The 25,842-nt window shown below is 38.9% G+C and overlaps 1 protein-coding gene across 4 annotated transcripts in view; it reads right to left on the minus strand.

Annotated features, from left to right (window-relative positions):
- Positions 1-25,842, minus strand: part of LOC126355792 (uncharacterized) — a 171,909-nt gene that overhangs the window by 83,030 nt on the left and 63,037 nt on the right. For all 4 annotated transcript variants that reach the window (XM_050006202.1, XM_050006201.1, XM_050006200.1 and 1 more), the window contains exons 3-4: positions 19,289-19,384; positions 18,484-18,605 (exon numbers count right to left, since the gene is read on the minus strand). In XM_050006202.1, coding sequence (XP_049862159.1) covers positions 18,484-18,605; positions 19,289-19,368 — 202 coding nt within the window. In that variant the 5' untranslated portion in view covers positions 19,369-19,384. The remainder of the gene's footprint in view (positions 1-18,483; positions 18,606-19,288; positions 19,385-25,842) is intronic.

Below are 25,842 nucleotides of genomic sequence, written 5' to 3' on the forward strand. Positions count from 1 at the left end.
TAACAGTCCTCCCTTCTTTAGAAGATCCAGTCCATTGGGTTGTAGACTGATATAACTTTTGAAAATTGCTTAACAATACGTCTTAAATTTTTGACAATGAGGTACAATTCTTGTTCTTGTTGCTTTTATGCTAACCCAGTCCAATTCAGAAAGCCCAAGTGCTGATATTCTTACCCAGTAATTGTTTGGTAAGGTTCACTCAGTTGGTCCCTACATGGTGTGCAGGGAGTTCAGAAGGATGGGTAGTTTTATGCCATAGCCAAATACAGACTGCACAGGTGAGAGTCAAAATCAAGATGGTACCTGAATTTCAAATGCTTATTGTCGCTTCTCTGTGGTGGTAATCTCTGTAATGTTGCTGCACATACTACAGGATTTGCTGTGCTCTAGTATGAACCTTCTGTGCTGTCGTCAACTCATCCAAACAGTTACAGAGGTTGAGTTCCGAGTTGTCATGCAGAAAGATCAAGTTTTGAGCAAGTGGTATATGTAAAGGTTAAGCAGACCTGTATAATATTGGACATGTTATGTTTAGAATCATAGCTCATGTTATGGGTGCTGGGAGAAGAAGAGTTAGCCCTGAAACATCATAAGTCATAACGTTTATCAATGTCCCACTACCTCTCAGCTCCAAGCATTTTTACTGTTAGGTCATCCCTGTTCATAATAATTCTGCCATTGAACCATATATGAAATACATCCAATGTGGATCCACTCTGTGAAAGAAAGGTTTTGATGCTAGGATGTCCCACAGACATCCTTCCACTCCTGTCCCTCACAAGACTAACAGTACCTCACTTGCTCCTGTGGTAGTCTGAATCACTTGGGATTGGTGGATGCAGACTTGGTATTGACAGAGGTGCAAAATATCTTCCAATCTAATACTTCAAAATAACACCCATACTATATTTCCCACAGAATAAAATCACTCTGTTGCTATCATATGATATTCCTTTTAAACACACAATCCCTGAATTACATGGAACAGTAATCGAAATGATCTACTAATGACATCCCCACAAGTATGCAATGGTAGCTGATGGTCACTTCCCTATACATCATCATCTGTTGTAATATCTAAAATATCACAAGAACTACATGTACCATATGTCAAAATTCACATACATTTGTTTCTGTGGTGCATGACTCAAAAAAACCTATAATGTAAACTTAAACATCTTAGTGTGCTACTGTTTTCATGATCTCAATGCATATTATATTGTGCACTTTGTGTATCTGCTTTCTATCTTTTCATTTAACCCCCTCTGTCTTTTTATGGAGTGCCATTGTTGCTATCTGTTGCACCCCTAAAGGGAAGAATACATGTGATATGCACAACAGTCATGTGCATTGGCAACTGTAGCTTGACATTAAGTGGTGAGGCCATCTCAATAACCTAATATGGATGTGAAACAATTACTAACAAAGAGATAGAGGGGCTGGCCAGTACTTACCTCAGCTCAATACAGCCAATAGAAACACAAAAACAACCGAAAATTTAAGTTCTTAGCTTTCGGAATAAATGTTCCTTCATCAGGGAGGAGAGAGGGGAAAGAAAGGGAAGAAGGGAAGGTGGATTTAGTTACTCACAACCCAGGTTGCTCATACGTTGAGTGAAGTTATGAGCATAACATATCCAGTCAGCAAAATCTTACAAGACCTTAGCTTGGATGTCACAGTGGCAGAAAAAAATTAGATTCAATGCTCAAGGTGTACTAAGGCATGGCGCTCTAGGTGTATGGTGGCATGAGGGCTAATGGTGATAGCCAGTTTGCTCATATTGTTGAAAAGGCAAAGGCAGTTATGAAAGAGTTAGACATAGAGATGAGTGTGCCTTGTCTTACAGGCAGACAAAGACACAGGTAAAACTGTGATCATAATGATGATGCTATGACATATTAGAAAAGAACTGTTTTTATTCCAACACTGGACCATATTAAACTGACATGAGAGAACATTTTGCTGAAGAAAATATTTATCATATAAAATACAACATTCTTTTGCCCTCACAACTACTGAAACATGACAGTAATGATCTGGCACATAAACTGAATCAGTGCTTAACTGAACTACTGTTCTTTGAAGAAGAATCACTCTTTGTGATTAAAAAGAGAGTAAGAAGAGATTATTCAATACAAGCAAACGAGCACAAATACCCTTAATGATCATGATTCTGTCATACAAGCATTGTCTGTTTGTCCTAAATCTGACTGTTCTACTTTGCACATGCTACACAAAATATTTGATTGTCTACCTGCATCTTTTGCTACAGTACAAAGAAGTTTTTCAACATTGCAACATAAAAAGACATGGGTTGACAATGAAAGAGGATTGACTTAATGGCTTAGCTCTGTTGAACACTCACCTGACATTGATTGTCTTATTGACGATGTAATTAACCAATTTGCCAGAAAGAATAGGTGCACAATATTCATCATTTAAGGAAGAGAACCACAATTGTAACTTTTTTATATCATAAGATGGCATTGTCTTGTATATGTGTATAATCAGTTTAAATAAAATAAAAGCTTCTTAAACTTTGCATGTGACTTTATTATATTTTATTATGGTAAAAGTAAAGGTAGCTCAACATATCTTTAGCGCCCCATCCTTGAGGGGCATGTGAGGTACAGTTATTCTTGGGGAGGGGGGGGGGGGGGGGGGGGGAGGAGTAGCGGAAGGATGTTCATGGGACATCCTAGCATCAAAATCCTTCTTTCACAGAGTAGGTCCACATCGGACGTATTCCATATAGGGTCCAGTGGCAGTTATTATGAATTATTACAAGCAGAGATGATGGTTAGAGCTGAGAGGTAGGAGCATACTGATAAACTGTATAACTTACGATCTTTCAGGGGTAACTCTTCCTCTCCCAACACCCGTAACATGAGCTATGATTCTAAATATAACATATCCAATACTAAACAGGGTTGCCAAACCTTTACTATTCCACTTGCTCAAAACTTGATCTTTCTGCATGACACCTCAGAACTCAACCTCTGTAACTCTTTGGACGAGTTGATTGCAGCACAGAAGGTCCATATTAGTGTACAGCAAATCCTTTAGTATGTGCAACAATGTTACAGAAATTACCACCACAAAGAAGTGGCAATAAACAGTTGAAATTCAGGTACCCTCTTTATTTTGACTCTCATCTTTGCAGCTTATATTTATTGATGGTAGAAAACTACTCATCCTTCTGAACTCCCTGCACACCATGTACCGACCAATTGAGTCAACCTTAGCAAACAATTACTGGGCAAGAATATCAGAACTTGGGCATTCTGAATTGGGCTGTTTTTCACATCATGACTTGGGTTCACTCATTCACATTGTCATCAACATGTAACAAATTGTTTATTTCAATATTCTTGGTGATGAAGTGTTTTGCATTCTTCTTGATCTTCATGATGAGTGCATTATGGCCACTCCCATCTTCCAAGATTGCAATGGGGTGTTCATAGGGCTGCACATTATTCTTCTGACAGACTCAGGCAGCCTGTCCCATCTTAAATGGCCTATATAAATCCTCCAGTCTTAATACCATAGGGAAGGTCTGGGACTATTTGGAACAGCAGGTGAAAAACTGCATACAGCATCCCCCCAGTCGGGTAGCTTTGTGGGGTCTAATCTTCAATGAGTGGCTTAAGCTGGATATGGATATGGGTGCTCTGTGTTGAGTGACAAAATCTGGAAATCTCTGCCAGGTTAATATATCCAGTTTTGATGATGAATTTTTGTATAAATTGTATTAAGGTACCTGCATGAACTTCTGCCAAGTTTCAGTCCCTTATGTAACATGTTGTGGCTGTTTTCACAAGGGTCACTGTCCTCAGAATGGGGAAAGCTTGAAAAAATCCTGAACATTGGCAAGCCATCCTTTCTGACCCAATAGAACTAGGATTCTGCAGTTTACCATTCTGATGCAACATTTGTTGTGCAGAACACAAGAATAATACAAATCAAAATCAGAAAGCAATGGTCATGACACAATCTCTTCAAATATACTGAAAACTTTTGTCACGGAAAATTTTCCTGGATTTTAACAAGAAACAGAGAGTAAATAAAAGGCTGTGGAATCGTGATCACTTGCCAGTACATTGACTGTTTGCCTGTCAGAAAAATCTGTGAATTATGACGCTTCCTACAAATGTATTCACTATATCATCAGCATTTAGAGTTACCAAAAATTCCAGATATACTAAATTTGGACTATATTTCACACCACGTGTCTGAAAATAAGTGCCACTGATTTTATAATTTTTAACACCACTCAGGAGATTCCATTTAGGCCTATCAGAAACACCTATTTTCATTTTTGTGTCATTTCAGTTAAGATGCCAAAATCTGGCTTACATTTGTTGAAAGAAAAAAAAAATCATTGTGTCGGCTATGTCACTACCATTCACTTAACATCCTGATGTTTTTGTTCATGCACATGCCAACTGAATGTGAACCAACTGCACCAATAATCACAAACAACTTGTGCATCTATATCTATACCCTGTAAGCTGTCTTACAGCATGTGACAGAGGATACTTTGTGTATCGCTGTCACTTATCTCATTTCCCTTTCCAGTCAGGAATGGTTCAAGGACAGAACAATTTTTGGTAAGCCTCTGCATGAGCTAAAATCTCTCTAATTTTACCTTCGTGTTTTTTTCAAGATGTATGCTCAAGGGGAAGCAATACATCCATTCATTCTTCTAGGAATACATGTTCTCAGAAATATAACAGTAAGACACATCATACTGCAGAATGTCTCTCTTACTGCATCTGTCACTGGAGTTTTCTGAGCATTGCCATGATGCTTTTGTATTTGCTAAATGAACCTGCAATGAAACATGCTGCTCTTCTTTCATTCTTCTCTATTTCACCTTTTATTCCTATTTGATACGGATGTGGACTGTTGAGCAATTCTCAAGAATAGGTAGAACAAGTATTTCATAAGCTAACTCTTTGGCAGGTGGACAACATTTCCTGAAAATTTTTCTGCTGAATCTCAGTCTGCCTTACCTAGTATTAGTTTTAAGTGGTTGTTTCACTTTAAATCACTTTGTATATATATTACTGGCAGACAGGCACAATGAACAAAACACACAAACACACACACAGAATTACTAGCTTTCGCAACCGATGGTTGCTTCTTCAGGAAGGAGAGGGAAAGACGAAAGGATGTGGGTTTTAAGGGAGAGGGTAAGGAGTCATTCCAATCCCGGGAGCGGAAAGACTTCCCTTAGGGGAAAAAAAGGACAGGTGTACACTCGCACACACACACACACACACACACACACACACACACACACACACACACACACACACACACACACACACACACACACATATCCATCCGCACATACACAGACACAAGCAGATGTCTGCTTTTGTTTTTAATATATTTATATTATATTATATTAATATATATTTTTGTTTTTAATATATTTTAATATATTTTTCCCATGTGGAAGTTTCTTTCTATTTTATTTACATCATCATGTATATATATTACTGAATATGTAATCATGATGTAAATAAAATAGAAAGAAACTTCCACATGGGAAAAATATATTAAAAACAAGGATTCCAAGACTTACCAAGCGGTAAGTACATACTATGAAAAGTAATGGTTCTATAACACTTTTGTGACTGAAGCTTTCTCTCCACTGAGAATGACACGCTGTGCTCTATTTGCTAGAAACTCTTCAATTCAGCGACACAGCTGCTCTGATTTACCATATACTTGTAATTTGTTCAGTAAGCAGCAATGTGGAATGAAACTGAATGCCTCCCAGAAGTCAAGGAATGCAGCATCAACCTGGATGTTGGTCTCTATAGCTTTCTGTGTCTCCTGGATGAACAGAGCGATCAGGCTTCACATGATCATTGTTTGCAGAAACTGTATTGGTTCCTACAGAGGAGATTTTCAGTATCCAGAAATGCCATAATACTTAAGCATAAAACATGTTACAACAGACCAAAAGCGCAGTATAGACCAATAGTTTCGTGCATTTATTAGACAACACTTCTTGTAAATGGAAATGATGTGCACTTTCTTTCAACCACTAGGAACACTTGTCCTGCCAAGTGACCATTGGTACAATGATAATAGAGGAGGAGCATGTTCTCTCATGGTCTCCATATACAATTGTATTTGTATCCCATCAGGTCCAGTAGCCTTTCCTCTGATGAGCAATTTCAGTTGTTTTTCTAACCTATTGTCACTTATTTCAGTATCCACAATATTGACATTGGTTTAAATGGGGACCACAGTACAATTTTGCTCACTGACATGGTTTTTGAAAAAAGATGTTTAGTATTTCAACCTTCTCTTGGTCATCCTCCATTTTGATGCTATTATGATCACAGAGTATCTGGATGGATGGCTTCAGTATGTTTAATGATTGTACAAAACCGAAACTTCTTAGGATTTTCTGTCAAGTTGGTTGATAGTATTGAGCTTTTTAATTCAATGAATGCTTCACACATGGGTTTCCTTACCCAAGTTTTGGTTTCATTCAGCTTTTCTTTGTCTGTGACACTCTGGCTTTATTTAAATTTGCAGTGAAGTTCTCTTGCTCTTGTTGCAGCTTTCTAATATGGCTCTCAAACCAGAATGGGTCTTTCTTCCCTCACAAATTTTCTTGCTATTGATGTTTTCAACTTGGACTGGATTTCATAAAATTGAAAATTGAAAATTCACCTTCTGCTCCATTCCCATTTTGATAAGCAATGAGCATTTCCTTCCAGGCATTTCAGTGCAGGGTATAAACATGCTTGAAATCATCAACTCATTTGTTAGTGTAATTCGCTACAACAATGAACCTATAGGATAACAATATTCCAAACACAGTTTGTAATGTAAATATGGAACAGAAATTTTATTGCCCACTACATTAACAAAACATAGTCAAATGCATTTTTCAGACTTTTCAGATAGACTAAAAATAAGTTCTTTTCAATTGGGGAAATGTTTAGTTTAAGATATACAGTGTCAAAATTTGATATATTTTATCTTTATGGTGAGGCTGATTACATAACAGACACATTTGTGGGAAAGTTCATAATTCACGAATTTTCTGACAACCAGGTAAACAATGCACTGACAAATGATCATGATTCCAATGCCTTTTATTTGGTACCTTGTCCTTGTTACAATATTGGTTACGACAAAAATTTTCAGCTCATTTGAAGAGAGATAATTCCAACAATATTGCTTTCTGATTTATGTTTATGTTACTTCTGTATTCTGCACATTTGCTGGCGTTGGCCAAAAATATGAAAAATGCATGAGAAATGCATGGTTAAACATAAATGCAGATGCTAGCCAAGCCTGCTGGTTGCACTGTTGTATTTTACCATAAACGGCACCTGTGCAATGTTCTCAATATGTTGCAAGTGCCACTCATGGTTAGTACAGCCTTCTGTCTAATTATGAGAACTGCATTACGTTGGATCTAAGTGAATTTGAATGTGGACAAATTGTTGGTGCTCATATGGTGAGTGCTCCCATAACAAGGGGAGCTGAAGTGTTATGTATTCCAAGAGGCACCATGTCAAAGATTTACACCACATGCAGAGAAAGTGGAAAAACACAATCTGCTAAGCCACAACACAAATGAAAGTTTGTGTTGAGTAAATATGACAGACTGTCATTGAAGAGGATCATGATGAAAAATAAGAGGACAACAGCCAGAAAAGTCACGGCAAAACTGAATATCACACTTTTGAACCCTGTCAGCACCAAGACAATGTGAAGGGATCACCATAAAAAGGGAATTGTTGGAATTCCAAAGCCATCTGTGATGCAAATGCCCACAATAGGAAAATGTGGTGATGAAGCAAAAAAAAACTTGGACTCAGGAGCAAAGGTAGAAAGTCATTTGGTCAGGTAAGTCTAGTTTTACACTGTTTCCAACATCTGTCCAACTTTACGTCCCAAGAGTGAAAAGTGGCAGGGGTTCAGTGATGATTTAGTCAACCATATCATGGTATTCCATGGGTCCCATTGTTACTCTGCAAGCTTGGATTACTACCAAGGATTATGTGACAACTGTAGTTGACCAGTATCATCCTAGGGTAAAGTGTTTGTTTCCAAATCATGGTGCTGTGTTCCAAGACAACAAGGTCCCTGTTCACACAGCTACATCATTCATAACTGGTTTTGTGAGCATGAGGATGAATTGTCACATCCTCCATGGTCATCAGAGTCATCAGATCTCAATATTATTGAGCCTTAGTGGTCTACCTTGAAGAGAGGAGTGTGTGGTTGCTGTCTATCTTCATCATCATTACATGAACTTGACACTATTTTGCTGTAAGAATGGTGTAATATTCCCTTGAAAACTATACAGGACCAGTATTTATCCATTCCAAGTTGACTAGAAGCTGCTCTGAATGACAAGAGTTTTCCTACACCATAGTAGGCATGGTGATATGTTGGTTTTGGTTTTTCCATATTTTTGTGCAACTCCTGTAGTTGCATCACAATGGCAAGTTGCAGGATTATAGCTCTGATATCTCAGGAACAATGGCTTGCCCATTTTCAAAAAGGTGACAAAGGATCTAATACTTACACTAAATTTCAGATGGAGCTGTAACTCTGCAGAAATTTAGGCAAGTGGCTTAGACACATTTGTACAAATTACAACAAAATTGAAGATGGCTGAGCTGGAAACCCAGTTCACTTGACGAGGAATCACTCGTACCTCAAGAAATGTGTGGGCTATCTTTGCTGAATTGATGCCATTATGGAGGCCACAGTCATTATTATGTGGTATTAGCATGATCTCTCCTCATGTTACTAAATCCTTATCTGATTTTCTGTTTTGATTACTACACAACTTTTTGCCTTTATGACTTGAAAAGCTGTTCCATTGTCTGTTAACACTCTGAATGACTGTAGCCTAACCTGTACATTCTGCTATGAAATTGTAATGTAACAGTCTGATATCCAGCTGTTGTAGCATACAATACACTTTTCCTACTAAACAATGTGATACACAATGATGAGTTTTCTTTTTTTTAATTACATTGTCATGTCATTTATAGTCATGGCTTGATGTTCAACTTACAATAATCATTACATATTGACATTTGAAGCTAGCCTTTTCTCCGTGCCTTCAAATGCAAGCATATATGTCACATGTAATGTGCATAACTCTTAGTCCATCTCCTCCTACCTTCTCTCTCTCCATCACTTCATTGTCTCCCGATGTATCCATCTCCTTCCACCTCTCGGTCCATCTCCTCTTCCCTCTCCTCTTTCTGTCCAGCTCCTTCTCCCCCTCCCTCTGTCCATTTTGTCCTGCCCTCTCTTTCTGTCCCTCTTTTCCACCCTCACTTTCTCCGTCAAACTGCTCTCCCCTTCCCTCTCTGTACATCCCCTCCTGTCCCCTTCTCTCCCTATCCAGCAACTACTACCCCCCTCCCCCTCTCTCTCTCTCCGTTTCCTCCTGTATCCATCTCAGTCTTCCCCCACATCATCCACACATGTAGAGGTTGATAAAGCAGGCTGGTACTGCTCCTACAACACGCCTCTTGTGGAGCACTGTTTTTATGTCAAGGGCGCTTGGAAACACTTTGTCCCACAGCAGACCAGTACTACTCCAATACAACATGCCTGTTCTGCTGGGAAGCTCACATGTTGGGGGCTAGAAAATCATTTCTTGCAGTTCATGTGAAGGCTGTCTTGCAAAGCTAGTTGATGCTACTTCCACACAACACACCTGTTGTGCAGGGCAGCCTTTATGGTAAGAGCTTAAAAGACATGCATGTATGTATCTCTGTAAGTATTAGAGTTAGAGCATTGTAAACTCTCCTACAGGGCAACAATTATTGAACTATATGAAATAAAACCATGTCATAACTTTTGAATGGTTTGTGTTAGGACATCCAAAATGCACGGTTGGCCATAGGGCACAATGGGAATTAGTATGCGCATGGTGGTTTGGTTTGGCAACGAAGCTCACTTTCATTTGTATGGATTCGTCAATAAGCAAAATTGGTGGACTGAGAATCCACATTTCACGATTGGGAAGTCTCTTCACCCTCAATGGGTGACTGTGTGGTGTGCTATGTCCAATCACGGAATAATCGGTCCAATATTCCTTGATGGCACAGTGGCTTCTGAACAGTACGTTTTGGAAGATGATCTCACCCCTATTATTCAAAGTGACCCTGATTTTGATGAAATGTGGTTCATGCAAAACGGAGCTCCACCCCTGGAGGAGCACTTTGGGGACCACACTGTGTCACTGTGGTACCAAGAGGCCACTGGCATGGGCCTTGATTGGCTACCATGTTCTCTGGATCTGAACACATGCTCTCATTTTTCTGGGGCTGTGTTAAAGACAAGGTGTACAGTAATAACCATAAAACCATTGCTGAGCTGAAAACGGCCATTTAGGAGATCATTGACAGCATTGATGTTCTGATACTGCAGTGAGTCATGCAGAATTTTGCTATTCATCTGCATCACATCATAGCCAACAATGGCAGGCATATCAAACATGTCATAACCTAAATCTGAATATCTGTAGTAATGTTTACAAGTTGAATAAAGTGTGCGCACACCATAGTTTGCAACTACTTTCATCCCCCCCCCTCGTGTAGTTCAAGTGTCAAATTTCTACAACTTTTCACCAGGGGCCTGGAAGGAGCTCTTACACAGACATACATATATTCAGCTTTATAGATATAATTTACAATAGAAAATATTTAACCAGAAATTTTGTTCACATCTTGTGAATTGGTGTACCATAAACAGTTATCACATTCCTAGTATTCATTAATACTTGAAATGCTTTCTTTGTGTAAGATGGTAAAACTTGAGCATTCATGTCATAAATATTTAAGAGAATCAGAATACCTAACTACTTCTAATGAAAATTTACATAGTTCAACAATAATTGTTAAAAAGTTTTATTTTATGAAGTTTAGTATACAAAAGCTCTCTGTTTTACAAAACAATTTATACAAAATACATTTGTATTATTTGGTGAATGTGTTAGCACATATAAATAATTTTGCAGAGGTTCTTATCCATTATAAAATTTCATGTCATAGTAATTATAACAATACTAATCATTTATTGTCATGACTCTGTAGAAGGGCCAGTGTTAGACCAAAGCAAGTAAGTTGCTAAAAATGAGAGTCCACAGCTGTCTGTTGGTATGTTTGGAATTAAAACGGTTAATAAACAAGGAAACTTGGATGCTGAAGTTCGTTTGAAAAGTACAAATCCTTTTCCACATCATATATATAAAACTAACAAAAAGAAAATCCAAGACTTTCTCTGTAAGAAAGAAAGATGAAAATCACAACCAACATATGTCATCAGCATTGATTTTACTCACAGTAAGTATATAATAATAATTTAGATTATCAGCTTTGAAAGTTTTAAGATATTGCAATAATTTCATTTCATTGCTTGAGAAAATTGCAATTTATAGCTAAAAATTTAATGTCAGTTTGTATAAAAGAAAGTTTTCTTCAAAAATCTGTGTAGAATTTATAAATATCTTAACAAACGAGTCCTGGGCAGAAGTACTGCCTCTAGCAGATACAAATGATGCATATAACTGATTTTCTCCGGTTTTCATGGGATATTTTGAAACATGCTTTTGAAAGAATCTGTCAAGAGCCAGATCACATGGCAATATAAAGCCAAGTTCTTGGATCACAGCTGGCACAACATTATCTTATGGAACTCTAAAGAGACTTATTTTTAAAATGAAAACACCTACAGACCCGCAATTCATAGAATATGTTAGGAATTACAAAAGGGAAAAGATACAAGTAATTTCAAGGCAAAATTTATAACTAATGATAACTTAATGATATAGTTTGATAGTTGAGATGTGGGGTACGCTGAAGGTTGAAACAGGCAAGAGATGCAAAGACCAGGCCATCATTCTCAAAAACATAAAAAAATGTCGATATTAAAACACAAGATTTGCTGAATTATATAAACAATTATTTCATAAATCCAACAATTTCATTAAGTTCTAAATTTATGAACCAAAAAGAATCAGAAATTTCAAAAGCCACTTGCAGCATGAGGGCAAAGCCAACAAGCGAACATGAAGTATTAAAAGTGATTAAAAGCAGGAGCAGACGAGGTGCAGGTCTCTGTCCTTACAATGACAGATCCACTGGATGCAAGGCCCTTGGCATACATACCCAACTTATTATTTAGTGAAGGAGTGTTTAGGAAAGTCCAAAAATCTCAAAAGGGAAGCTATTATTTAAAAATGGTGATAAGTATGAGGTAGAAAACTATAGGCCAATACCACTCCTTCCAGCATTTTCCAAAATATTAGAAAAATTCACAAAGGATAGAATTATCAAATATATAAATGACCGCAAGCTACTAAATAGAAATCAGCATGGCGACCAGGCAGATAAAAATACAGAAACAGCAGTAATAAGTTAGAACAAACAAATAATCAAAAATCTAGAAAAGGACAAAGTAGTAAATTTAAATTACTTGCAAGTATTTGATACTGTCAGTCATGGCATTCTTTTAGAAACATTGAATCCATTAAGTCTTCAAGAGTCAAGGGAAAAGAGGTTCAGGATTAATGTCAGCTTACTCCAACCACAAACTAAATTTAGCATCAAGTGCAAAAAAAAGTGAAAACAGGAGTACTACAAGGCAGTTTTCTAGGTCTAACATTGATTCTTGTCTATATAAATGACATCCACACATCAGATGGTGCAGTAAATGTGCTGCTATTCACAGATGGTATTAATGTGATAATAAGTGTAGAAAAACAGCTGCTGCAAACAACTACTCATTAAGTCCTAAAGAATGTACACTCTTGGTTCAATGGAAACAGATTGCCACTAAATGCAAATAAAACAAATTATTTCCAATTCGGGGAAAAAGCCAGACATAAATCTTGATCTGGTGTTGAGTGACAAAGCCCTAGACAGAGTGACATCTACAAAATTGCTGGTGATTCATGTTGATGAATACTTAAGGAGGGGATGCAGATTGGTGTTTAATGTCCCATCGACAACAAGGTCACTAGAGACAGAACACAAGCTTGGATTAGGGAAGGATGGAGAAGGAAAAAGGCATGCCCTTTCGAAGGAACCATTCTGGTAGTTGCCGTAAGAGATTTAGGGAAATCATGGAAAACCTAAATCAGGGTGGCTGGAGGTGGGTTGAGCCATCATCCCGCCAATTGCAAGTCCAGTGTACTAACCACTGTGCTATCCCACTTGGTTGAAAACTTAAATTTTAGTGACTGTGTAATGAAACTTTCACAGAATCTTAATTCAGTCTGTTTTGCTCTTAGAATTATTACAAATGTTTGTACCTCAGAGAGGACCAGGATGGCATATTTCAGCTATTTTCAGTCTCTTGCAACACACAGAACCATACTTTTGTGTTCCACCATTTGCCACCTAAACAAACTACTTGTTACAAACCAGGGCTACATGAATAACAGCACACAGTCATCCATAGGCACAATACAAAACCATGCCCAAAAAGCTTAAAATACTAATAATACCTTAATTATACATATACAAATATGTTTTATATTTCAGGGCCTGCCTTGGAGATATTCAAATAAATGCTGACTTCCATAACTACAAAGCTCAAAATAGCACAGCACTCTGCACTCAGTGAACAAATAGAACAAACACATGAAAGCACATGAGCCAGATTGGTACAAAACTTTACAACAGACTGCCAGTCAGTATCAGAAAGTTATAGCACAATTTAAAAAATTTATATCCTAACAATGTTTCTACTTAGTAAATCATTTTCTGATAATTATCAGAAGATGTTTATGGTATCAGATGACTGGAAACTACTATGTGATACTGCCTCAGCTTTTTACGCTGATTCCAAATCTGTATTTAGCTTTTTTCCTATCATGTACAGCTTAGCCACAATTTGAGGGAATTTTTTCAGTAGGACTCTGTATACCTTGAGGTTGTCAACCTGTTGATGCTAGTTGTTGTTTTGTGGCCCTGAAAGTGTTGCTTGTCTAACTGGGTTGGGTTACCAGTGCTATATTGTGATTATTCTGTATATTTAAGACAGTATTAATAAAAAACTTCACCTATTGTTGATAGTTACTAACTATGTCAAACGCAAACGTGTGAAGAATCTAAATATTTTCTGTTACATTTTGGAAATTATACAGTGGCTAAACAGACTTTGTGTAAAAATCTTACTGTGCTTATTTAAATTGAAACTTGGTGAACAGCACATGAGATGGATGCCATAGACAGTTTGCTGCTATTGTGTGGAAAGGTTAAGAGTGTGGGCAAAAGAAAAGGAAACATGCATGTCATCTATGATTCCAATGGTATGGAGGGAGCATAAAAATCACCTTAAATGGGTGTTACTTCAATGTTCAGGGGTGCAGTTCAAAACATAAGAAGCAAATTGTGTATCCAAGCATTGATTCAGCCATTTGGCCAGTTTGCACATGGAGAAGATCTCATTGCTCCTCTTCCTCCAGTTGTTGTACAGAATGTGGCAGAAGATGACAAAGAAAATGGAGTTGATGCAATTACTGAAGATGATAGTGATGTCCACCAGCCTCAATTCGACTTTACTCCATAACTGGTCTGTCAGAGTGAACTTAATGCTCTCATATGAGATTTGACAAGCAGAGTGAAAGACTTCAATGAGATATTAAGAGGAGGTACAAGCAGGCTATGTTAACTGACTACTGTTGGATGTTTGTTGAAGAGGGACAGTCATTGTATACAAGGATCTGCAAGGAAGTCAAAGAAGAGAAAGTTTAAAAATTTATGGAACGCTGTTGACTTCTTGTTTTTATGCAGTGTAGTCAAGAAACAAATTATGGGAATTACGTTTTAAATATGTTTTGGATAAAAATCCATCTTGTGTGAAATGGTGTTAGAATATACAGAGGAGTTCAAAAAAATGCATCCACTGTTTAAAAGTGCATAACTGGCAAACTAATTGACGGAGTTGTCCCATCTTTGGTAGTGTAATAGTTTGTAGTTCCAGCAATCGTCACACAAGTGATGTATTGCATTGTTTTGTTTTGTCAGATGACAAGTTGCCACATATTCAGTGTTTTGCTCTTAGATGCACCTAGTTATTCGAGTAAACATGGCTGGTGCAAGGCTTACATTTGATGAAAGCAAGTCACTTTTGAAGTGGTATTTTAAGTACAAAAACATTAATGAGGTTCAACAGCAATGGCAAAATGAGTATCAAACAGAGCCATGAAAGATGTACACAAACAACGATTTGAATGGCCTGTAACAGTAACAAGTCCAGCTAACTCCTGTCATGTGTTACAACAATTCACTCACTCACCACACAGGTCTGCGAGACAGTGTGCCCATGAAACTGGAGTGAGTCACTCAAGTGTTCAGCGAATTTTGAAGACAATGAAGTGCTACATCCCACGATTGCTACACACAATGAATGAGGATGACCCAGATCATAGAATGGAGTACTGCGAGTGATTTACTAACACTGTGCACAACAATGAAGAGTTTGCATAAATTATTGTGTGATCTGATGGGGCACAGTTCAAACTCAATGGTATAATAAATCGCCAAAATTGCATCTACTGGGCCGTCAAAAATCTTAACGTCCATTTAGACAAAGCCGTGAATTTGCCAGGAGTAAATGTGTAGTGTGGGTTGTCTTACTGGGGCTTGATTGGGCCATTCTTCTTTGATGGCACAGTTACCGGTGAGGTGTACCTTCAGAAGCTTCAGACATCCATTTACCCTGCCATCCGAGACTTGTGTGGAGATGGAAGAGTTTACTTTCAACAAGATGGTGCCCCAGCCCATTACCAAAATCGTGTTAGGGCGTATCTCGACGAAAACCTACCAGGAAGATGGATAGGCTGTAGACGTGCTGTGGAGTATCCACCACGTTCCCCAGACCTAACTCCTCTGGACTTTTACCTGTGGGGAACACTAAAGGATGTCATTTATCTATAAGAGCCACGCACATTGGATGAACTTCGAGAATCCATTGTACATTCATGTGCAAATATCCAACTGAACACATTGCAGCCAGTAGTTCATGATGCACTTTGGCAGCATTGCTTGTGTGTGGATGTTAACGGTGACCATTTCGAACACCTACAGTGATATCTTTAAGTTGGACTTTAAGCTACACTTTCACCAAAAATGAGACAACTCCATCAATAGTATGTAAGTCATGGACTTTTAAACAGTGGATACATTTTTTGGAAACCCTCTGTATTTGTGGACTCAGAAGTGAAACTCGTCAAAATATTACTTCTCATTTTGTGTAAAGACCTGACATGATAGACAAAAACAGTAGTTATTTCTAGAATCAGCATAAAAACTTAATTCAAGAACACCTACTTTCAACAAATCATCTAACAAAAAGTTTCAAAATGCAGACTAGTGTAATATTTATATTAAGGCAAAACTGAAAAAAATTGTCTGTCGCCCCTAAACTTTGTATTATATTTGCATATGTTATGGACAGCTGCTGTGAGATCTAAAATCTGTGCTCAAATATTGTAATCTGTATAAGGACTCACACTTTAGGGAGGTCAAAAGTAATGACCTATGGAAAACAGACTATGCAATTATAATACCATAGGCAGACATGTACATAAAGTTATGGTACTAAATATTCTATGATTTTGTATCATTCTGTATTACTATACATATTGTACAATCTTGTATTGTTTTGTCTGTACTTTTTTATTTACAAACTTGCATGTTCCATTTCCTTGAAATGATTTCCTCCAAATTTACAGTTACAGTTGGACAAATAAATAAAGCAAAAGCATTACAGGACACATGTTGAAGTTCTCCTTTGTGTTGAGATCCCTCAGATATAAATGACTGAAAGAATTCGTCCATTTTCTGCTCATCTACCAATACTGAAGATTCACTTCTATAAGTGCTGTGTAGTTATAAATTATTAACATGAATGCATGTACCATTATCAATAAACATTTATATTTTGGCTCCATTATTTACTTTTTCAGATAATAAATCAATGGATATAGAATTGGATACTGATTGGTTCAGTGTTTTTCTCAATATGGATTTAGTGTTTCTGTGTAAATGTTAGAGTGAGTCATTGTTCGCTGAAAATGATGGGGAGTCCTCAGTGCCAAAGTCCAGGAGATTTCTTTTCATTGAACATAATGTAAGTATTGAGCTCTGGCTAAGCCATGTCTTCACAATATCCTTTCTTCAAGGAGTGCTAGTTCCGCAAGGTTTGCAGGAGAGCTTGTGTGAAGTTTGGAAGGTAGGAGACGAGGTAATGGCACAAATGAAGCTGTAAGGAAGGAGCGTGAGTCGTGCTTGGGTAGCTCATATGGTAGAGTACTTTCCCGCGAAAGGCAAAGGTCCCGAGTTGGAGTCTCTGTCCAGCACACAGTTTTACTCTGCCAGGAAGTTTCATATCAGCACACACTCCGCTCCAAAGTGAAAATCTCATTCTGGACTTTTCAGTTTACTAGCCTTCAGTATATACTGGAACAATTTATGCTGTATAAAATATTAAAAACTGTAGAATTAGAGTCAGAACTATACCAATTTATTTTATAGGTAAACTTACATGTTGTAATATTAATTGTTAAAAATATTCATCTCACAATGCTTAGCATTGGATAGCTCTGCAGTTTACAAAACTATTTTATGTAAAATATGTCTATGTTTTCTGCTTACCTTGTTGTTGCACATAAATTAATTTTTGCAAATTTGTACCCATTGTAAATTATGAAAAGGCATTATTACAATAATATTGTAAAGAAAGACACACACTGTCAGTAAGCTACATAAGTGCATGTATTAGGTAAGTCAGGGAGAGAACTGTTGAGTAGCAGTAGTGAGTGGGGTTTGTAAAAAGTTGTTATGGAGACTTGCATCTTAGTTATTCATTTGAACAGTTTTATGAATAAATGAATTTACAGGTCATTTGTTGTACTTTCATTTCAAAAAGTGAAACCATGATATTTCCATAAGAATCTAGCACAATCCGAAAAGATATGAGCCAAAGGCCTCTGCACAACAATCATGGGCACCCTCAATACATCAAGATAAATATTAATACAATAGTGTACTGTTTTTTTTTTTCATGTCTAGAAAACTATTTTCTTATAATTTGCAGGTAACTCTTCAATATTTAGAATACAATGAAATGTGTGAAATAATATTTTAATTTACATAATAAATGCGAGCAGAATAGTTACATCATCATTTGTTAATAAGGTAGGAACAGGAAAAATAGAGCTGTTGCAAGCAACATTCTACCAAATATATGACAAAGGCCTCTCAAGTAAAATTTCTGAGTAGTGATATACTCAGCTAAAACCATGGGAATCAGCGAATTCTCATATCATTTTATGGTGTGCTGCCAGTTTGGAAATAAAAGGGGGGAGGGGGGGTCACTGTAAAGTAATCATACTTTCCTGCGTATGACACTGTTTGGTACAGTGCACCAAAGACAAAATACAGAAAAACACAGGTAACTTACCCCTTGCTTTATTAAATGTCTCTTTGTCTTCCTGGTTCAACTGGTTGGAACATTCAGCACTGGAATTTCTTGAACAGCCTCTGCTATAATCATCATGATGCAGCTCACAGTTTGAAGGGGACCTATTACAAAAAGCTTGTGACCAGCTCTCTTGAAATATGAAATGTCAAAAATCAGCTCAAAATAAATTAAGGAAAACAATGCAAAATGTCTGTGATCTGAGGAGAGCTCTAACGAGGAATTATTCTAGCAAAATAAATGGGAGTTCATGGGATATTACAGGTCTGTGGGTCCATATTCGTCTTCCAGTCTTATTTATTTGTTGTTATGTTCGTGTGAATATGATTCCATTATCATCTGGTTCAGGTCAGCTTAATTTCTGTGTAATAAATTGCATGAAAATAATGTTTCGCACTTGGAAAAGTCTCTTCAGTTATATTAGACACGAATGCAGGGTTTGATCTGTTCATGTGTTGTTGCAGTGTATTTATATTATTTCAAGAGTTAATTGACAAATAGAGTGTCAACATAATTATGCTGTACTGTGTGTTTTATGAGGAATCTTCTTCAACAATAGAATTCTGTCAAAGGTACTGCATAACCTGTTGTATGGGATATATTAACTCTCAGTTAACTGCAATTCTATGCATTATTTCTCTCCACTAATAAACAGAAAATGTGTGTAATTGATTAGATTTTATGTAGGTACATGTATAGAATACATTGTCAGTGGCTAGTTAACTATGGAGGAAATAACTATGACTTGCATGGAAGAACTGAAAGGCATGTATTGTTTTAGGCTTACCACATTAAAACCACAAAGACCAACATTGCAACAGCTACATTGGCTATCGTCACATTTATAATTTTCAAGTTTCCAGACATTGTTCTACTGTTTCACCTGAAACAAAAGGCAAGGATTAGTAAGAATTACAACATATGTTGTACAATAAACCAAAATCATGTGCATTAATGTTCTTGCAATTAATTTTGACTGAAAAGAAGATCACAGGGAATTTGCTAAACAAAAAGTAATGATGATTTTATACCATCAGATTGGTTAAGAGGTACCTATGTTGGTTACAGAGATCTAGCTCCTAATTTCAAATTATTTTTTCACCATCTGATACATGAACTATTTGCAACAAACTATTATTTAGATTCTTGAAAAAAGGTCATCATTTTTTTTCCTCTGATTTTATGAGAGATTTAGAGCAACACATTCTATATTTATGACATGATGAACTTCATTAAGTATGTACATCTCATCTATGACAATTGTATGTTATAATTCAAAGATGTTCTTCATTAATTAAGATAGATTAAGATAGTAAATTACCTCTAATATGAGTGCTGAAGATATGTACACGGGAACTCTGCTGAGCAATGGAGTGTATATGTGTGTGTGTGTGTGTGGGGGGGGGGGGGGGGGTTCTCTCTCTCTCTCTCTCTCTCTCTCTCTCTCTCTCTCTCTATATATATATATATATATATATATATATATATATATATATATATATATAAAACAGAAAGAAACTTCCACATGGGAAAAATATATTAAAAACAAAGATTCCAAGACTTACCAAGCAGGAAAGCGCCGGCAGACAGGCACATGAACAAAACACACAAACACACACACAGAATTACAAGCTTTCGCAACTGGCAGTTGCTTCGTCAGGAAAGAGGGAAGGAGAGGGAAAAATGAAAGGATGTGGGTTTTAAGGGAGAGGGTAAGGAGTCATTCCAATCCCGGGAGCGGAAAGACTTCCCTTAGGGGAAAAAAAGGACAGGTGTACACTCGCACACACACACACATATCCATCCGCACATACATAGTGTATGGTGTATGTGCAGATGGATATGTGTGTGTGTGTGCGAGTGTACACCTGTCCTTTTTTTCCCCTAAGGGAAGTCTTTCCGCTCCCGGGATTGGAATGACTCCTTACCCTCTCCCTTAAAACCCACATCCTTTCATTTTTCCCTCTCCTTCCCTCTTTCCTGACGAAGCAACTGCCAGTTGCGAAAGCTTGTAATTCTGTGTGTGTGTTTGTGTGTTTTGTTCATGTGCCTGTCTGCCGGCGCTTTCCCGCTTGGTAAGTCTTGGAATCTTTGTTTTTAATATATATATATATATATATATATATATATATATATATATATATATATATATATATATATATATATATATATATATATAAAAAACAGAAAGAAACTTCCACATGGGAAAAATATATTAAAAACAAAGATTCCAAGACTTACCAAGCGGGAAAGCGCCGGCAGACAGGCACATGAACAAAACACACAAACACACACACAGAATTACGAGCTTTCGCAACTGGCAGTTGCTTCGTCAGGAAGGAAGGAAGGAGAGGGAAAAATGAAAGGGTGTGGGTTTTAAGGGAGAGGGTAAGGAGTCATTCCAATCCCGGGAGCGGAAAGACTTCCCTTAGGGGAAAAAAAGGACAGGTGTACACTCGCACACACACACACACATATCCATCCGCACATACACAGACACAAGCAGACATATTTGTGTGTGTGTGTGTGTGTGTGTGCGAGTGTACACCTGTCCTTTTTTTCCCCTAAGGGAAGTCTTTCCGCTCCCGGGATTGGAATGACTCCTTACCCTCTCCCTTAAAACCCACACCCTTTCATTTTTCCCTCTCCTTCCTTCCTTCCTGACGAAGCAACTGCCAGTTGCGAAAGCTCGTAATTCTGTGTGTGTGTTTGTGTGTTTTGTTCATGTGCCTGTCTGCCGGCGCTTTCCCGCTTGGTAAGTCTTGGAATCTTTGTTTTTAATATATATATATATATATATATATATATATATATATATATATATATATATATATATATATATATATATATATATATATATATATATATAAAATAGAAAGAAACTTCCACATGGGAAAAATATATTAAAAACAAAGATTCCAAGACTTACCAAGCGGGAAAGTGCCGGCAGACAGGCACATGAACAAAACACACAAACACACACACAGAATTACAAGCTTTCGCAACTGGCAGTTGCTTCGTCAGGAACGAGGGAAGGAGAGGGAAAAATGAAAGGATGTGGGTTTTAAGGGAGAGGGTAAGGAGTCATTCCAATCCCGGGAGCGGAAAGACTTCCCTTAGGGGAAAAAAAGGACAGGTGTACATTCGCACACACACACACATATCCATCCGCACATACACAGACACAAGCAGACATATTTAAAGGCAAAGAGTAAGGGCAGAGATGTCAGTCGAGGCGGAAGTACAGAGGAAAAGAAGTTGTTGAAAGACAGGTGAGGTATGAGCGGCGGCAACTTGAAATTAGCGGAGGTTGAGGCCTGGCGGATATCGAGAAGAGAGGATATACTGAAGGGCGAGTTCCCATCTCCGGAGTTCGGATAGGTTGGTGTTGGTGGGAAGTATCCAGATAACTCGGACGGTGTAACACTGTGCCAAGATGTGCTGGCCGTGCATCAAGGCATGTTTAGCCACAGGGTGATCCTCATTACCAACAAACACTGTCTGCCTGTGTCCATTCATGCGAATGGACAGTTTGTTGCTGGTCATTCCCACATAGAAAGCGTCACAGTGCAGGCAGGTCAGTTGGTAAATCACGTGGGTGCTTTCACATGTGGCTCTCCCTTTGATCGTGTACACCTTCCGGGTTACAGAATGAAATCCTCCCCACTCCACCAAGAGTGTCTTTCCGCCGTCCACCTAACCTTCGTAACCTCTTGGTTCATCCCTATGAAATCCCCAAACCACCTTCCCTACCCTCTGGCTCCTACCCTTGCAACCGCCCCCGGTGTAAAACCTGTCCTATGCACCCTCCCACCACCACCTACCCCAGTCCTGTAACCCGGAAGCTGTACACGATCAAAGGGAGAGCCACATGTGAAAGCACTCACGTGATTTACCAACTGACCTGCCTACACTGTGACGCTTTCTATGTGGGAATGACCAGCAACAAACTGTCCATTCGCATGAATGGACACAGGCAGACAGTGTTTGTTGGTAATGAGGATCACCCTGTGGCTAAACATGCCTTGATGCACGGCAGCACATCTTGGCACAGTGTTACACCGTCCGAGTTATCTGGATACTTCCCACCAACACCAACCTATCCGATCTCCGGAGATGGGAACTCGCCCTTCAGTATATCCTCTCTTCTCGATATCCGCCAGGCCTCAACCTCCGATAATTTCAAGTTGCCGCCGCTCATACCTCACCTGTCTTTCAACAACTTCTTTGCCTCTGTACTTCCGCCTCGACTGACATCTCTGCCCTTACTCTTTGCCTTTAAATATGTCTGCTTGTGTCTGTGTATGTGCGGATGGATATGTGTGTGTGTGTGCGAGTGTACACCTGTCCTTTTTTTCCCCTAAGGGAAGTCTTTCCGCTCCCGGGATTGGAATGACTCCTTACCCTCTCCCTTAAAACCCACATCCTTTCATTTTTCCCTCTCCTTCCCTCTTTTCTGACGAAGCAACTGCCAGTTGCGAAAGCTCGTAATTCTGTGTGTGTGTTTGTGTGTTTTGTTCATGTGCCTGTCTGCCGGCGCTTTCCCGCTTGGTAAGTCTTGGAATCTTTGTCAGTAAATAAAACACACAAACACACACACAGAATTTCTAGCTTTCGCAACCGGCGGTTGCTTCTTCAGGAAAGAGGGAAGGAGGAGGGAAAGATGAAAGGATAAGGGTTTTAAGGGAGAGGGTAAGGAGTCATTCCAATCCCGGGAGTAGAAAGACTTCCCTTAGGGGGGAAAAAAGGACAGGTGTACACTTGCACACACACACATATCCATCCGCACATACACACACACATACACAGACAGAAATGTCTGCTTGTGTCTGTGTCTGTGTATGTGCGGTGTTAGTGGGAAGTATCCAGATAATCCGGATGGTGTAACACTGTGCCAAGATGTGCTGGCCGTGCACCAAGTCATGTTTAGCCACAGGTTGATCCTCATTACCGACAAACACTGTCTGTCTGGGTCCATTCATGCGAATGGACAGTTTGTTGCTGGTCATTCCCACATAGAAAGCGTCACAGTGTAGGCAACTCCTTTGGTTCCATCAGATTCACCTGGTCCTACTCCAAATCCCATGCCACTTTCCATGACGTTGATCTCCATCTGTCCAATGGCCAACTTCACACATCCGTCCACATCAAACCCACCAACAAGAAAAAGTACCTAGATTATGACAGCTGCCACCCATTCCATATCAAACGGTCCCTTCCCTACAGCCTAGGCCTTCATGGCAAACGAATCTGCTCCAGTCCTCAATCCCTGAACCATTACACCAACAACCTGAAAACAGCTTTCACATCCCGCAACTACCCTCCCAACCTGGTACAAAAGTAAATAACCAGAGCCACTTCCTCATCCCCTCAAACCCAGAACCTCTCTCAGAAGAACTCCAAAAGTGCCCCACTTGTGACAGGATACTTCGCCCACATCTCGTGGTCGTGCGTTCTCGCTTCCACGCCCAGGTTCCCGGGTTCGATTCCCGGTGGGGTCAGGGATTTTCTCTGCTTTGTGATGGCTGGGTGTTGTGTGATGTCCTTAGGTTAGTTAGGTTTAAGTAGTTCTAAGTTCTAGGGGACTGATGACCATAGATGTTAAGTCCCATAGTGCTCAGAGCCATTTGAACCATTTGACAGGATACTTCCCAGGACTGGATCAGAATGGCTCTCCAGCAGGGATAGGACTTCCTCAAATCCTGCCCTGAAATGAGATCCATCCTTCATGAAATCCTCCCACTCCACCAAGAGTGTCTTTCCGCCGTCCACCTAACCTTCGTAACCTCTAGGTTCATCCCTAAGAAATCCACAAACTACCTTCCCTACCCTCTGGCTCCTACCCTTGTAACCATCCCCGGTGTAAAACCTGTCCTATGCACCCTCCCACCACCACCTACTCCAGTCCTGTAACCCAGAAGGTGCACACGATCAAAGGCAGAGCCACGTGTGAAAGCACCCACGTGATTTACCAACTGACCTGCCTACACTGTGACGCTTTCTATGTGAGAATGACCGGCAACAAACTGTCCATTCACATGAATGGACACAGGCAGACAGTGTTTGTTGGTAATGAGGATCACCCTGTGGCTAAACATGCCTTGGTGCACAGCCAGCACATCTTGGCACCGTGTTACACCATCCGGGTTAACTGGATACTTCCCACTAACACCAACCTATCCAAACTCCAGAGATGGGAACTTTTTCTTCAATATATCCTGTCTTCCCGTTATCCACCAGGCCTCAATCTCCACTAATTTCAAGTTGCCGCCACTCATACCTCACCTGTCATTCAACATCATCTTTGCCTCTGCACTTCCGCCTCGATTGGCATCTCTGCCCAAACTCTTTGCCTTTGAATATGGCTGCTTGTGTCTGTATATGTGTGGATGGATATGTGTGTGTGTGCGAGTGTATATGTGTCCTTTTTTCCCCCTAAGGTAAGTCTTTCCGCTCCCGGGGTTGGAATGACTCCTTACCCTCTCCCTTAAAAGCCACATGCTTTTGTCTTTCCCTCTCCTTCCCTCTTTCCTGATGAAACAACCGTGGGTTGCGAAAGCTCAAAATTTTGTGTGTGTGTGTTTGTGTGTTTTTTTATTGTGCCTATCTACTGGCACTCTCCCACTTGGTAAGTCATGGAATCTTTGTTTTTAATATATTTTTTCCATGTGGATATATATATAAACAAAGATTCCATGACTTACCAAACGGGAAAGCGCTGGTAGATAGAGACAATAAAAACACACAACACACAAACACACACACACACACACACACACACACACACACACACACACACACACACACACACATTCCACGTGGGGAGAATATATATAAAAAACAAAGATGCTGTGACTCACCAAATGGAAAAGCACTGCTAGATAGACACAATAAAAAACATACAAGCACACACACAAATTTCAAGCTTTCGCAACCCCAGTTTGCTTCATCAGAAAAGAGGGGAGAGGGAAAGACAAAAGCATGTGGGTTTTAAGGGAGAGGGTAAGGAGTCATTCCAATCCCGGGAGCTGAAAGACTTACCTTAGGGGGAAAAAAGGACAGGTGCTTCACACCACCTGCATCTCACTATTTTTGGTATTTACATCTGGGTATTGTCTTGTAATTCTTTTTCCAAATTCACTACATTCTGCGTTGTAGAAGACCATTTCACTATTGCAATGGAACTATCTTCCCATTCCTACCTGAAATTCCTTCATGTAAACATTCTCTGGAAAGGTCAGTATAGCTCAATTTTTTTTAAATTTTTTTAAATGTTGTTCTATACCCAGTTCCAGTAGTAAATTGCCCTTACAAAATTAGTGCAAATGAGTTTTCTATTTC

Source organism: Schistocerca gregaria, chromosome 3 (assembly GCF_023897955.1).
Source record: "Schistocerca gregaria isolate iqSchGreg1 chromosome 3, iqSchGreg1.2, whole genome shotgun sequence".
Taxonomy (NCBI): Eukaryota; Metazoa; Arthropoda; class Insecta; order Orthoptera; family Acrididae; genus Schistocerca; species Schistocerca gregaria.